The sequence below is a fragment of the Pagrus major genome, chromosome 8, assembly GCF_040436345.1.
Source record: "Pagrus major chromosome 8, Pma_NU_1.0".
NCBI lineage: Eukaryota > Metazoa > Chordata > Actinopteri > Spariformes > Sparidae > Pagrus > Pagrus major.
Window position 1 is genome coordinate 5,464,731 of NC_133222.1, and position 16,318 is coordinate 5,481,048.

General features: G+C 41.6%; 1 protein-coding gene across 1 annotated transcript in view; it reads right to left on the reverse strand.

The window, feature by feature from the left end:
- Window positions 1-7,242: 7,242 nt before the first annotated feature.
- The window catches only part of pdhx (pyruvate dehydrogenase complex component X), a 32,249-nt gene continuing 23,173 nt past the window's right edge, over window positions 7,243-16,318 (reverse strand). The window contains exons 8-11 of the mRNA XM_073472820.1: window positions 14,903-14,961; window positions 13,050-13,208; window positions 9,069-9,133; window positions 7,243-8,190 (exon numbers count right to left, since the gene is read on the reverse strand). Of these exons, the coding sequence (XP_073328921.1) occupies window positions 7,935-8,190; window positions 9,069-9,133; window positions 13,050-13,208; window positions 14,903-14,961 (539 nt within the window). The 3' untranslated portion in view covers window positions 7,243-7,934. The remainder of the gene's footprint in view (window positions 8,191-9,068; window positions 9,134-13,049; window positions 13,209-14,902; window positions 14,962-16,318) is intronic.

Consider the following 16,318-nt stretch of genomic DNA (forward strand, 5'->3'; position numbering starts at 1 on the left):
TGTAATGGAGAAGAGAGGTGATCTTTTCCTTCTGTCTGGCTGCTTTTCCTTGTCTCCCTCCTTCCTCCCCTCCCTCCCTCCCCATCTCCCACTCTGCCTCCCTTCTTCCTCTTTTCATGTTCCTGACAGCAACAGTTTCTGAGAGCCCATCTGGTCTTTTGTTGTCCTCACTCCATTTTCAATTCATCCGATTTTCTTGTCTCTGCTTCCCTCACGCTCTCTGTCTTTCTCTCCCCTTCGCTGTATGTCTCAGTGTGATCCTGTGCCACCAATTGAAAGAGGTCACATCCATTCGACAGAGACACACCTCATCTTGAAGTTTTTATGGATCCAAAACATTGATTTAAAACTCTGGAACGTTGCACACACATTTCTTCTCCGTCTAACATCTGTCTTCACCTTCCGTGATCTCACTGCGCTGATTGGTCAAGGTATAAATTCATCAGAAGAAAAATGTTTAAGATGCAAAAGCAAGCACCAGTAAAGAGCGATGTATTTAAACCTCTGTCTTCTGCAGGAAACAACAAAGAGGATGGTCATGAAAATCTGTTCCAGTTACGCTCCTAGATAAGTCGCCTCCTAATTCAGAACCATGCTCGATGCTGTCTGCCACATCTCAACAACCGCGACTATTTTTTCCGCTTCCATCATGTGAAACTTGCCTCCATTCTTACATCGAATGTTTAACGTTTCACCTCAACAGGTGACGGTTGGAGTCATCTCAGGTTTCCGGGGAATCTCCCCGGCAACAGTATCTCGTGCTGTTTGCATATGGTTGTGCAATATCACAAATAAACAACTGAGATAAGAGTGCATGACTGGTCCGTAATTCTGTGACTTCCCTAACAACCAACCGTAAAAAAATGTCTCATGGCTCAGTGTGGCTGGTAATTTTGTAGTCATGGGGACAGCATTGAAACTGGCCCTTCAGTTGAATACATTTATAATGACACTCAGAGGCTCATGGAACTAAATTCACAGCGCTTTGAGCCCATTTATCAGGGAACAGGAACGTGAGGTAATGGGTAAAACTAGAAAGCACATGAACACAGATAGTGTGCAGATATTTAAAGGTAGATATGCTTCTCAACCGGAAACCTTCTACTTGTTTAGGTGTGACACACAGGAAGTATCAATAAACAAGACTAAGAGTCAACAGTTCAGCTATGTGAGCCACATGTCTTTGAGCTCAATGTCGACGTCAACAATGCTAACATTACAAAACTAACCCTGGTTCCCTCAAGTTAATACTTACGATCTGTTCAGCAAGACAATCTTCACAGATGAACACCACTTTTATGATTTTAGAAGCGTAAATGAAATCGCCAGAAGTAAAAAGCTAACGTTAGGCTAGAAACAAACTACACTGTGGTCACGACTTCAACAACACCACCACTAAGCTTCTCATTAAGCTATAGTATACACACTTCACTATAAATTGATCAATCTACAAGTTGTAAAGTAAGAATATTAGAGTATTTTTGCAACCAAAATCCAGCCTGTAAAGAGGGACTAGTGGGTAGACGAGCCTCTGTGGACTCGTTTAGCCACTTGTTAGCAACCGTCTTTTTAAAGACAATCTCACAAGCTTGTGTTAACCACAGAGGTTATTTTGGGCATTTAAATGAAGACCCATTGAAAAAAAAACCTATCGACTTTGAGACGAGGGAACCAGAAGCTCAAAAATGCTAACTTATTTCTGGGGTTTAGGACTCATTCTGGCTGTAGTCTATGGGACAAACTGGCCTGATGATGCCAGTAAATTAAAACCACAGATGTGTCAACCTAATGTAGGCTTTCAAGGAAAAGCACCACTTCCATTAGGGTTCAACCTCTGGGGCCCATTAATGTCTGTACAAAATTTAATGAGATATTTCAGTCTGAACCAAAGATTCTGGACCAACAGACTAACATTGCCAAGCCACCTCACTAGCATGGCTACAAAGGCTGACATAACTCCGATCACACAGCTGATACTGATCTATAAATATATACAGTGAGAACAATGTAGGGTAGGCCAACTCACAGAGGATCATTAGGACAATCTCTTTGACTTCCTTTTGCATTTACTGGCCTCCGGTTTGGGACAAACCACCGGTTAGAAGAATAACAGGCCAATGAAGAGGTCATGAAAAACAGATTTATGGTCTTTAATGGTCGTAAATGTAAATATTTAATAGGAGATTTAGATTTCGTTTGGAGAATAAATTACAAATGCAGATGACAGATTAAAGATGCAGTTGGCTATGATTTCTCACAGATTCAAAGAACCGAAACTGGATCCACACCCACCCATGATTTCACCCAAGAAACCAAGGTCAGTGTCAGAGTGATTCACACCTCTAATTTTGCAAAGACAAGCTACTTCCTGTTTTAGTTGTTGTCATAGTGACACAGTTCTCCTGAGGCAATAACAGCAAAGAAACATGAATGTTTCAAACAAATGTGAAAACCCATGAAAGACTGTACAAGGTTCAAGTTTTTTTTTTTTTTAAATAAAATGTCCCTTGTTCCCTTCCCTACTGTTTCAGAATCATCTGCTACATCTTTTATAAGAAGACTAATGTAAATACAGCTACATAAAAAGGGATTTATAGTCAAATTTAATTGCAACTGAAAATAAAAAACTGAAAGTTACTTCCACACTGATAAGATAGTGAAAGAAAAAAAAGCAGAAAGTGACAGACACTCTGAAGACAAATGATTATCCAGCCTGAGTTTGTTTCCTTCTCAGAACAATGTCTGTCTCAGTTTCTCTCTCTGGAGAAACATTGAAAGAAACTGCAAAGACGACCCACTCCCTCGATGCTTGGGTCAATATTTAACATTGGCTTTGTTTGATAAATCTCTTCTCAACCAAGTGAACATACAAACCGTCCCATTGTCTGTCCCAGGGCAAAAAAAAAATCTCATTTGTGGAATGCACAGAACACTCGATCACTGCCAGTCTGCAGAAGTAAACTCGTCCGCCTTAGTTGAACTTTAAAAGCTGTATATTCATTTTGAATTCATACAAAATAAATAAATACATAAATAAAAATAGGGGGCAGCATATCACCGGAATAACCACTAACTGCTGCTATATGCAGCTATCGTTAGCTAATTAACTCTATTGGCTGTAGGGGAGTGTGCAGGTACGAACAGGGGCTAGCTGGTTAGCATACTAATTTCAGTAGATATCTCCACAACACAATACATAGATGTCAAAATGTTAAGACTCTTCTTTCTTCACTTCATCTTCTTGATAATTTTGTGCACTTTTGGATGTTTTCAACTGAAATTCTCACTTATTGCTCTTTTAATAGGTGGTTTTGAAAGAGGAAGCAAAACAGCAGAGGGATTTTTGTAGCCAGACCAACCTGGTAATAACCAAACGGTTAACTGAGGCTCCAGAGTTATTAACTGGCTAGCTTTACTGTATGACATAACAGCAGTGCAAAAAAGAAAAACACAGGAGCTGAACAGCTGTATTCTGGGGACGAACCCTAAATTAGACACCAGACTGCTGAGTCAGCCAATACGCATCCAGGGAAGACAAAAAAAACATTTCCATGATGGTTACTCAGTGAGGACGCGCACATGTACTCTCGTCAGACGTCCTTGTGGTCGGGAATCCTTGTGGTAATGGCTGACTAATGGCACCTCCTCAGCATTCCAGTCGGGCGACGTGCCTTTTTCCCTCCAAACCAGCGCAGTCACTGGAATGCGACTGGAAGAGATTGTGAGATGTCCATATACGTACAGAGCTGCGAGGTTGAAATCCACTATTCGCTCTCTAAACATCCAGTGAATTTGAGCGTTTGCACAGATGTGGAGTAAAGTGGTGCAGGATATGTGTGTAACATATCAGCTGGTGACAAACATAGCATTAAGTGATCACACATTTGAATGTGATCCACCTAGGGGGAAACATGTGATCTTGTGGGATTAATTAGACGGATGTTTGTGTCTTTATCTGACAGTTTAACTTCCTGTCTGACTTCCTGCTTGCTGAAACTACTGAGATGCGATCAGAAATCCATCTACTTGTGCTGGAGGTCTCTGAGGAGGTGAGAGAGGTTGTCAGGAGTGTGTCCTTGTTGGCCCATAGATGAGCTCTGCCTGAATGAACTATCCTGGCGTCACGGGAGCATGAGTGGAGTGCTTCAAAAGGCCAGGCTTTGTGCAATGACAACAAAGCGAGGGCCTCGCTTGGTGTTTGGGTGCTGGGACAGCCGAGCGGGCGTGTTTGGATAGTGAGTGTCACAGAGTACTGCATAGCCATCTGGAATGTCCTGTGTCATCCCCAATGTGGGCCGTACTCTCGGTCAGAACGGTGATGATAAGCCGCGGTAATCTCACAGGTGAAATGTTTACGGATGCCACACCGTTTCTGGTTAGTTTGCATGTACTTCCTTTGAAACAGGATGCACCGAGTGAAGCTGCGATGGAAAGCTTTCTGAGAAAAGGCATGAAGGTCTAAATGTAGTATACCAGCGCATACAGAAGAAGGAAGTGGAAGTATGAGGTGGTAATTTCGCAGCAGGCTTTGCCAGCAGAGTCTGCATCCCAGTTAAAAGACGACTGAATAGAGAAGTGCTGGTGGTAAGGGAAAACGGGGAGAGCAGAGGAAATCCTGTCAACAATGGTTGAACAAACTTGAGCGTGAGATAATGTGGATGAGAGCAAGCCTCTCACCAACCCTGCTGATCATTCACAAAGCCTGTTCACACAGGGAAATATGTGTCTGTCTGTGTGTGCGAGACCAGAGAAAGAGTCAGGGATAGAGACTAAAATGGTTCAACTAAAAATAATTCATTAGGTAGCCTTATTTTATCCTCAAAAAACACTACCTCACTAGACAGTGAAATTCATTAAAAATCCATTTGATTTCATTTGAAAGCCTCTGGACTGATAAAACATAAATGGTTCCACGCTTTGATAAAGCTCACGAGAACTGGGAGGGGCTGGACGGCGGCTTAGGAAAAGGGTGGGGTTGCGGACTGGGGGAACTGCACCACACACCCACCCTGTGTGATTTATCTTTCCTCAATCAAGAAGTGCTTCCCGGCCCTCATTGGATGTTTAGTCAGTCACCACTCCTGCTATTTGGACCAAAGCATTCACCACGCGACGCATCTGAAGGACGTCCAAATATCGGCACAACAGAAGTGCACACTCGGCACACTGGCTTTGGTCACCATGGCAACTGCCTCCATCACTCTGCACCATGCTGTGTGTCCATGAGTCTGACCTACAAGCCAGCCCCGAGCCCGAGCGCAATCTTCAAGACCCTGCGCACAGTTCATCAAAACCTCAGTGGGAACAAATCAGATTCCTCCTGTCTGGCGGCTCTCTTATCCAGCTGTTACACATAACGAGATTTCTGGGCAGAGATTGGCGGGTGGCAGTCAGAGCAGTAAATGTCAGGCTGGTGGCAGGAAAGCCTAGGAAATGTCAGCATCTGTTTTGGTGCATTTTGCAGAGCTGATATTTGGAGGGGCATTGTTCAACTGCTCTGCTTCACAGTTCCAGCAGCAGTTGTCAAGCTGATAGCAAAATGTGACATAGCAGCAAGTCCTAATAAAGGAACATGATTTCACCATCTCGACATACAATACCAACTAAGGGCATTATTGCATCAAGAACCAGAATAGTCTGCTTTGTTATACATATTTGGTATATTGCATACCAATGACACAAGGAGGCTTCATCTCTTTATGCCAGGAGGTATGGCTGCACAAGAACACAAGACACCTAATGATCATTTCTAGGGAAATGTACATGCAGTTATCACTTGCTCTGAGCATTTTAACACCGCTTTCCTGTCAGTGTGCCTGTGGTGTGACAGTTCTCTCATCTATGGGTGTTAAAAAAACAAAAAGTACTCTACACACACATTTGTGCTCACTTCCTGCCGTTTTAGGGTGTGATTTTTTAAAAATACGTGCTTTGATGGCAGCTTGCAGGTTGGTTTTGCCGACGTAGGCAGCTGCGTCAATTTCTGCATTTGACATGATTGATCTCAGACCGATCCTTGAAGCCACTGTATCTCCTTCCAGCAGCTGGTGAGGTCGTACATACAGATATAATGCTATGAGCACTGCTCACTCAGAAATAAGACATTTACATTCAGAGATAAGCAAAAGAAAGGGATTAGCCTGGCTGAAGCTGAGAGATGATGCCAGATGATAGCAAATGGTCTCCAATGTGCTGGAATAACATATATACTGTGAGTGAATGACTTTCAAATATATATAAAAAAAGAAATGACAGAAGCTACAAAGCTACACGTGCACATCACCGACCCTCCTCCACGTTGCTGTACGGTGACTATGACTTTCGCTTAAATGTTAAAGGCCACTGTCTTTGTCCTCTCCTCACGTTTATTTGAGCGGACCTTCCATCACCGTGGCAACTACCACCGTGGAAGCCGTATGTGTGTTGAGCCGAACACTGAGCGTACTGTAGAAAACGGCTGGGCTTTGCCAATTGCCTGTTACCGCAGAATGCATAGATATCTATCTGATACCGCAGCAACCACATAACGCCTGTCCTCGATCCAAAGTCATTCAAAAGTGGTTGGTTGAGAGTGTGAAAGAGCTGCAGTTCAAGAGCCGTTATCGGAGTCGCTTTCAGACGTTGGTTTTCTCCACAGCGCTGGCCGTAACAGCTTGAATATTAATTCCATTCCACCGACTCTAGTTCATTGCTACCTGCATAATCCACAACTCACTTGAGGTAATTTACATTCAGAGTTAAAAATGTAGAAAGCCAAGTGAACGCCACACACAAAGCAGAGCCTGGAATTCAAGTTCGAGACTTGTCAAACTGCTTTAAGAGCAGCAATATTCTCATTGTAGATGCTGCCTCGTATCAGCATGTGTAAAAAATGGAAATCTAAGTTTCAGAGAAAGTCTAAAAATCACAACATTCCCCATTCCAGCAGCTCCCTCCTTCATCTAAAATAGAAACAATACCCCTGCTCATGCATATCTAGGATAAGCTCTGCCCGACTGGTGCTGATACATATGTAAACAGCTGTTCTGCCCGTGTTACAGCGAAGATAAACATCTGCCAGCAGAGGCTGACCTGTATACTCAGCCCAGCAAATTATCTTAATTGGCTTCTATGAAATAATATTATGTAATCTCTTTAGATTCTAATTAAATAGGAGCAGACACACACACATCTGCAGTCTCCCTGGTAGCTGTGCAACATCATGAAGGCGGAGAGACGTTTTAATGAGGCGCAGCAGACAGGTCAATGTTAAACAATGTGTTTTATTGGCATCGAAGGAAACCAAGAACTAAATGGCCATTTTTAATTTTTTACAGTTGCAAGATTCGTTTTCAGGTTTGTCACAAGCTATGAAATAAGTTAAAACATATTAACATGAACAATGAGTTAAGTTAAGTCTGTTTCAATTTGTAACAACAGGAAATGGTTTGTCTCGAAACAGGATTTCCCTCGATGTTCAATAATAAATATCTTTGACAAATGAACATATGGGGTTTTTTTTTTTTACAGAATTGTTTGGATGTGTATTAATAGTGACACAGATTTGATACACTGGGACTGAAAAATAGAACTAGAATAACCATTTTATATATACAACACTTGTGTGATGGAACAACCTCCCCTATTACAGTGTGTGGGATGCACCCTGCCATGCAACTTCTGTCTTGTCTTGCTGCGAGAATCCTCAACCACTCTAGCAGAAGCCAATTTTAACTCCTCCATCACAAAGCCTGCTGATTATTGTCAGAAGCAAGCCACAAACAGCAGTTTATACTATGTACAAGCCTACTTTGTACGCCTTAATCCAAGCACAAGAACAGGAATCAACTTTTCTAAGAGCTCTTTGCTTGTGAAAGCACGAGTCAGGCTTTGTCATGCAGGTGGTTCTTGCTTCCTCTAAGTCCCTTCCCCACAGCTATTTCACTTTGTCTTCCTCAGGCAAGGGCCATGCGTTGCGGTTGTTCTAAGTTGGCACGGAATTTGTCGAGAAACCGCGAGGCTAATTCGTCATCCACCAGCCGTCCGTCACTGGACAGCGTAACTGTCATCAGCTGCTGGGTGCGCAGGGTCTGGTCGTCCTCGCACAGTCGCAGCTCGGCCCTGGAGGTCCCGACGGCGAGGATGCACGCCTGAGGAGGGTTGATCACAGCGCTGAAGCCACTGATACCAAACATCCCCAGGTTGGATATACTGGTGTTGAGAGAAAGAGAGAAGGGAGAGAGGAAGGGGAAACAGTACACATATTACATCATTAGTTGAAGCTCAGCAGGGGTCAGAAAATGCATAAAAATTAACAAAGTGGACATAATTGTGGTTCTATAACCGGCTCCTTGAAGCAAAAGAGAACATTACATCTTAAGAGCGAGTGAATAAAAAATGAGATAGTGAATTGTGAACATCTTATCTTACAAAAGAGAACACTGATCAGTAAAGATTAACACAGCAGCACTCACCATCCACATGTCTCCCTAAATGTTCTGTATGGTGAGCAAGGCTGACCCGAGGGCAGTTTCAGGCTCGCCTTAATGAGAATTATAGCTCAGGGGGATGGAAAAATGAATAGAGGAAGGGCGTACACATATATCCTCAGGAGGACAAAGAGGGCTGCATCTCCATAGGAATTCATCGCTCCTGCCTGACACAGAAACCCCATTTATGTCTAAATGACACCATTAATTCTAATGAGTTGAAAAGCCTCCCTTCCACTTTTCTGCAATTGATGGCGCAGTAACTGATGGCGCTTGTCGCCCAAGACCACATTCAGTTCAGGCACCAATGAAATGTAGAATATGCATAATGTATTGACTATCTGTGGAACCGGATTCAGGTCATAATAGCGGAAATTTATGATGACTATCTTATCTCTGAGCTACGCAGGAAATTGTGAAACAGAATTAAGTGTTAGAAATGACAGGGCCACTGCTCCCACATACCAAAAGTCAGTTTATTGAATTAATATAATTGAGTTGTACTAAATAGTGAAGATTGAAGAGGACGGGCAACATAAAGTTTGATCATTTTCTAACTTCCCATACAGATTTTTCTTTTGCTCAAGAGATGATGTTTACCTGAATGAGCCTCCCTGGTACTCCTCTGGAAGAAGTTTCCCATCTCGAGCCTTCCGGGCCAGTGCCTGTGGAAACATTACATGTCAATCAATCTCTAGAGCTTCATGTCAGTGTGTGCCATATACATAAGACAGAAGGAAGCAAATATCCAAATCATTAGAAATACACCTGAGCTCAGGGTGTATTTCTAATGGAAAAGTCAGGGGATCAGCAAAGATTCATCCTCGCTGTGTCATGAAGGCCGTTATAAAATGTTATGCTCATCCATAAAGTAGACGATGAGATATTTATCAGGTTAAATGAAAAACTTGTCGCTACAGGTAAAGTCAGGGGATGATCCAATTTGGTAGAATTCATCCTCAGATGACCATGAATATCTGTACTTTATTTCAGGGCAATACATACTATAGTTGTTGAGATATTTCAATCTGGTGGGTCAACCAAGTGGCTGACTATCCAACAATGCCAGCTGGAGCTATGCTGTTAGCATCCTGGCCAAAAGCTAGACACCATTAAATTAATGCTACAATATTGTGTAAGTTCTGTTGTACTGACAGGGACCAATGCGTCTATCGGATTCACCACAGAAACTGGTCAACAAGCCGCAAAAGACTTCTGCTTTAGACAAAAGTTGTCCTTAAGCAGAGCAATTCTCCTAAAGTGTTGAAAGCCTTTCAGACACAGATTTATACCATTCAGACCTTTTGGTGACAGACCACAGGGGTTAATTTTCCAACACCATGTCGAAGAAAAATAATTAAATGTCCAAAAGCCAGCCTTGAGATAAATGGAAACTATCAGACTGTGCATTGTTAAAATGAAGAAAGGGAATTGACAACACCCAGAGGGGAAGATGAGACATCTTGTGGGGAAAACTAACACATTACTGAAGCCAGGTTCTATCAGCGCATGAGTGAGAGCGACAACCTCGGAGAAAACACAGCGTATCTGTCGATATAGAACAAAGTACGTTGATGGTCCCTCGTGGGCGATTGTGTGCATCGGACAGACCTTCACCAAGAGGCATTCCTGTGACTCTCTAAACGTACGCAGTTGTACCACTGATTAAATACAAGTCAAGTTAAACTACAGACCTTCCTGGAATAACAAGCTGTTAAAAAGCCATTTCTCTCAGTCAGGTTGAGAATGCTGGTTAGCCACCAGGTCTTCATTCAAAATTGAACTTTATTCAAATGGAAATGAAGTGTAAAGGTTAATGCAGTGACACAACTAAGACAGAAAGTCAAGAGTGACTCACTGGTTCATGAGACACAGTGGGATATGGTGGGCACATTCGAGATAAGAGCATTAAATACAAAAGCTGTCCGATGTTCCACTCCATCACATCAATAGCCAGCAGCGACCTCTCTGTGCTTCATTCAAACCACATGTTGATTTTAATCTGAGACCAATAAAGACTTGCAAATGTAGATTTGACTCAAGGCTGCAGCAGAACTATGAGGAGCAGTGGGCGGCAAACCGCATTTTGAAGGCTCAAGTGGACTGAAATGTTTTAGCCCTTATCAACCATATCAGATGTTGTTTTGATGTGTTTATGTAAGGTTTTCATGCTGTGATTTAATCGCTTGATATTACAGTTTTGAACTAGAGGTCATCAAAAGTGTTTCCACTCCACTTTTTATTTTCCATAACCATATTTTCCTCTGAGGCTTACCATAAAGGGCAAAATTAATATTCCACTGCATTACAAAAATATGGCAGATGAGGATAATAACCAAAATAATTTGCTCTTCACTTACATATGCATTTTGCTTCCCCTGACACACCGAATATATTTTAATTCACAGCAATTTTATCACAATCCAGCATCGTCATTACGGTATACAATATCACAGCAATTCCAATCTAAAGTTCAAACACAGCAAGTGAGAAGGAACACGTAACAAATAAATGAGAGAGGTTTGACAGATTCAAGATTCAATTGTTAAAAGATCTTCTCTACTGTATTGTAATATGTGATATAACACCATAATTGGCCACTCTATGTGCATGCAGTAAGCATTGCTTTGTGTTTTTGTATTGGGTTGTATGTTTAATTTATGTTATCTGAATATGCATAATAGACTGTGTGTTAAAGGTCACACTAGTTGTATGATAAGTATATTATATTATGAATGAGACAAAAAACTTGTTCTATTGGTTCTGCTTAAACTGGGAAGTCGGAATTTCCGAGTTCCCAGTCTGCAATTTCAACTGAAAGTCGGACTCACCTCACCAACCTCAACCTCAAAATCCAAGATGGCTAAACCGCTTATAAACAGCTGAGGAAAGCTGTAGAATATAATATTTATTAGCACTTCTGTTGTATTTGTGTCTCATTAAATCAGTCTTACACAGTGTACTAACAAACTGTATCTGTGGACATGTTGCTTTGATGTTTTTAATCATTGCCATCAACTGGTATTGCTGACAATGATGAACAATTGCTAACTGGTATTCCAAGCTGTTTCACTGTAACGTGGTCGACTCTGCTGTGAAATCATTTCCAGCTCTGACTTCCGTCTTCCGAGCTATATGAATGCACCCCATAATGAGGCTCTGCTATGTGCAAAAAATGCATTAACACAATGAACGCATCCAAAAAAGGGTCGATGAGAAACAAATATGTAAATTGGGGCGATGTGTGTCGAACTTTAATGATGTGCTTCATGAACAACGCATCATTTCCGTTAGCACTAAAGCACCGTATTCACAGCTAGCTTTGCGAACACATACAGTATAGCACTATTGTCACGGGCTGAGGCAATCACATCTACATCACAAGATCTGTTTGCTTGCATGGATTAATGCCATTACAGCACAGTCATAAACGCTGAAATCTGAGCAGAAGTATGTCTGAAACCTAATTACACAGCCACTCACTCCCTCCCTCAACATCTCTCAGTGACACTCACAGACAAACTGTGTGTATTCCCCAAAAACTACCACGCACACTCTCACTCCTGCCAAGTTGAAATTGGTACTGTCACGACTACAAATACAACCATGCCAATACTACTTCAGCCACTGTCACTGCAACTACATTACAGCTGCCACTATTACTATCATCACTACTATTACTGCCACTGGGCCTGAAATGTGATGTCAACACTGTGTCAACCGGCTGATTTATTGTCATTAGGGTTAAGTCTACAGCACTACTGACAATGTTTTACATTTAATTGAAACAGTCAAGGGTCTCCCATGTTTGTTGAGAATTGGATGTTAACATCAGACATCATATCTTCACTTAAACATACTGCATGTGCCCTCAACATTTAGGTGTATACACCAGGTCACTGCTGGTGAGAGAAACTTCATTAATCACCCTCATCTTGAGAAATTCATCCATGTGATCTGTGTGTTTGTCTGTGTTTTTAAGGAGAAGGAGAGTGCGTGTCTGTACACGCATATCAGGTTTTCAGAACACATTTATGCGTTTGTGAATAAACGGCTGTCCCCAGCTGCTGACTGAGAGCAGGGGAGAGAGCTGACCATTGTTGCTTTGTTTTCCATCTGTGGCCAGTGACAGCTGAGACCTGCAACCTAACAACCCAAAAATAAAAAATATCCCAAATATAATCGGTTATCTACAGATCTATCCAGTTGATATCAAGCTGCTATTGCTACACTGAGAACAGGAATAAAAAAAACTTGTTTGTATGCAATGCATCCAGCCAGAAGGTGAGTAAAACTCTACAGATGCCTGGAGAATGTGTTTTCCCATACAGCTGGACTGCAGTCAAGTTTCAACTGCCTTATCTATTCTCACAAATCAACAGCAAAACTGTGATACACTGAACGCCCCCGCAGCTTCGAGTTATAATCTACCAAAAGCAAAGAAAGCGTAAGAAAAATACTCCTGCTAAAAGGCATTAAAAGACAGCTCTGACAACAAGATTACCTCATAACATATAACATAACATAACGGTTTACAATGTGTTCTTGTTTTTAATTCCTCTTACCCCTGTGATGTTTTACCTGAACATTAGTCGAGATCTCCTGGACCCCTTTGCTTGCAGCATCCTTGATGATGGGGGTGATGAGGCCCTTGTCGGTCGCCACTGCGATTGAAATGTGGATTGAATCAAGTGCACGGGGCCCATCGTCAGACCAGGTCACATTCACCTCTGGCATTTCCTAGGACAAAACATCAGAGGTCAGCCCAGGTTCTGACCGATATCAAGAGGGACAAACCACAAGACGATGAGAGATAAAAAAACCTTCCTGCTTTGGTTACATGGTGCTTCCATGGAGCTCATGGGTGTGGAGAGGCTGATACAAAACTTAAAATGTGTATAATATGACCTGTGGCGTTTATAGTAATCAATTATGATAACATTCAAAAAAACGTTCATCGATTTTGTGGTGAATGTATACGCTTGCTATCAGGCAAGCAAATCTAAAAACAGATTTGAACAGATTTAACAACAAAATAAATTGTAATATTGTAGTTTTTTTTAATAAAAAAACATCCATTTTGAATTCCAGTTGAAGTTTAATCAGTGTACTAAAGGTACAGTGAAACACGCCCACCAGATGGTTAAAAAGGTAAAACCAAATTTGGCCTCAACACCTACGTCCTGCTGTATAAAGGTCAACTCAGCGGAAAGTACAGTTGCTTTTTCCAGGTTACAGATGTTACACAAGTGAAACACATATCGCTGTTTGGGGCAGGACCCAATCCAGAGGGGCATTTTGACCATGTGTGACATTGTACTAACAGCAAAAAAACATGAGAGAGAGACATGTGGTGCTTGAGCATTTTACACTCACATTATGTGGGAATGTACCCGTTTTTGTTCCACATTCCTCACATTTACTGTAACACATGCACCCAACAGCCAGGTTTTCTCAGCTGTTGCTTGCGTTTCATCAATATCTTCCTACAGACTGCATGATGCAATGATGAGCTCCCATGATGTCTGGCACATGTTTTAACGCTCAGGGCCAACACATTTACATAGTGAAGCACAGAATATTCCACGTTAAGTGATAAAGTCGATGATAAGACGTTCTTATTGCTGCTGAGACATTACACGCTAGAATATCTAAATGAACCAGAGAACTGCATCTGTTAACATCCATACTTCTCATACATTCCTCAAATCATCATCAGTCAGTACTTTTCTTTCTTTGCTGCATTTATTATGGGAATCAAAACAAATTAAAATGCTGTAAAAAGTAATATCTGTGATTTTGTCTCTTTCTTAAACTAATCTAGTCTAATCTATATTTAGTATCCCAAATGCAACTTTACAGCAATAAAAAACATGTTAACTGCATGGTACAAAAACGGTTTTGGTCTCTATAACTAATTTCCCTGGATATTACAACTGCCCTGGGAGTACATTTATATATAACTCGCTCATTTAAATTATATTATGGCTTAAAGTTATGTAGAATAGGGTGTGGCTGCTTTGAGTGACAGCTAGCCGCTAGCTTTCTAACTCAAGCAGGCTTTGCAGAGATGGCAACAGCTGAAGCTCACTGAGAGCTCTTTAGAAATTGGGAATCTGTTACATCACAGAGACTGTATCTGTGTTTCATACGGTCTGTGGTTGACTCACCACTTGAATAAATCAGCAATGAGGACAACGGAGAAACCTTGCTGCAGAAGGAATACCGTATTAATTGACCAAATGATGTTGCTTTAGAAATCATACACAGTCAGAACACAGACTGCTGCTTTTAAAGACTTAAAAGACCATATACCTCTATACACATAAGCTGAATAACCGTGTGGTATATTACAGGTATTTACTCTTCAGGGATGCATAAACAAAGATGAACAGGTTAAATTAACAATAGAGTTGATTCTCAACAATACTTACTTTAAGTGTAACAGCAGCTGCCTTGATAATGAAATCATTAACGGACACTTTGATTTGTTCTGAAAAAGACAAAAAGAAACAGTCTGTGAGTCCAGTTCAAGGTCTAGAAGGAATCAGCACAGGAGATTTTTGCTTATAATCATGATTAAGGCTGTGAGATGGCATCTATAAGAGGTGTTCCTAGCTGCATAGATAGGACCAAAGACAGATGAGGGCTGACAACAAATGGCAAAATGAGCATGTATTGTGGTCAAGATCGGTGAGTGATCCTACACAAGAAAAATCTCATATCTCCAACTGATCAGAAAAAGTCCCTCTCTGGATGACTCAGTCCCGACCATTTGCTCCACTCCTCTCCTGTGTGTGACACCAGCGGCCTAGGCCTGGCATTGCTGCCAACTTTTACTGGTGTCCATTAGTGCAGTACCAGACAGTTATGAATGCTGTGAGCGGGATGATTAACGAGCTAACCGTGAAATCGCGCTGCTCCTGAACAATGAGGGTCCACAAAAACAACCGGGCAGAGAGAATCCCCTCAGTACACACACAACCTCGCTAATAGGTCTGGAATGGCCGTCCCATTTCCTCCATCACAGAGACAGGACCCGGAGAGATTTACGGTTTGTTTGACAGCTGGGCATTGTCAAGCTAAATACAGCCGACTACGTGATGGCATGTAGAACTAAGTTTAAAAATAGGAAACTGACAAAGCACAGAAAATGGCCCAAAGTAAGCAAAGATTACATTTTAGGAATTCTTGAAAAGCAGCCGTTATGGATTATTTATCCATAACGGCTGAAAAAATGACTGTTGTGACGCACGAACGATGTTCCCTTTCCCTTAACCTTTGTTCACCTTTAACTCACACATTCTGGTGGGTCTTGCACAAGAAGCTGCGGTTAGCTGACAGTTGACTGGGGAAGTTGCTACAGAAGGCTCCAAGGCCCAGAAAATAAAAGAGCTGCTTGCCAAAATGTTGGTCAAAGATACTGCTAGATCCTTTTAGTATTGTATTTATTATTCAAGCTCTACCAGGTACAGTCCATTCATACACTGCACAACAAATGTACCTTTCTAGCTCCTTTCCTCTAGTTTACATTGCCTTTACAATCCTTTTCCAGAGTCTTGTAATACTTTTCCTTCATCTTGAATACTGTCATTTATTGCAAAAGTTGCACTGAAGAGCCGGCACCCGAAATAATCCATTTGAAACACTTTGAACCAGAGATAAATGGTTACCCTGGTAGAGTACTCTACTGTCCTGTAAGCACAAAGTATCAACTATATGAAAACCTCACTGTTATAAATGAAAACAGCTTCCATTCCTATGATTTTTTGTCATCGAACTTGCTGACACAATATGCTTTCCAAACTGGAGCGAACAATTTCAAGCAAGCAGACTCAGCCACCGCTGTT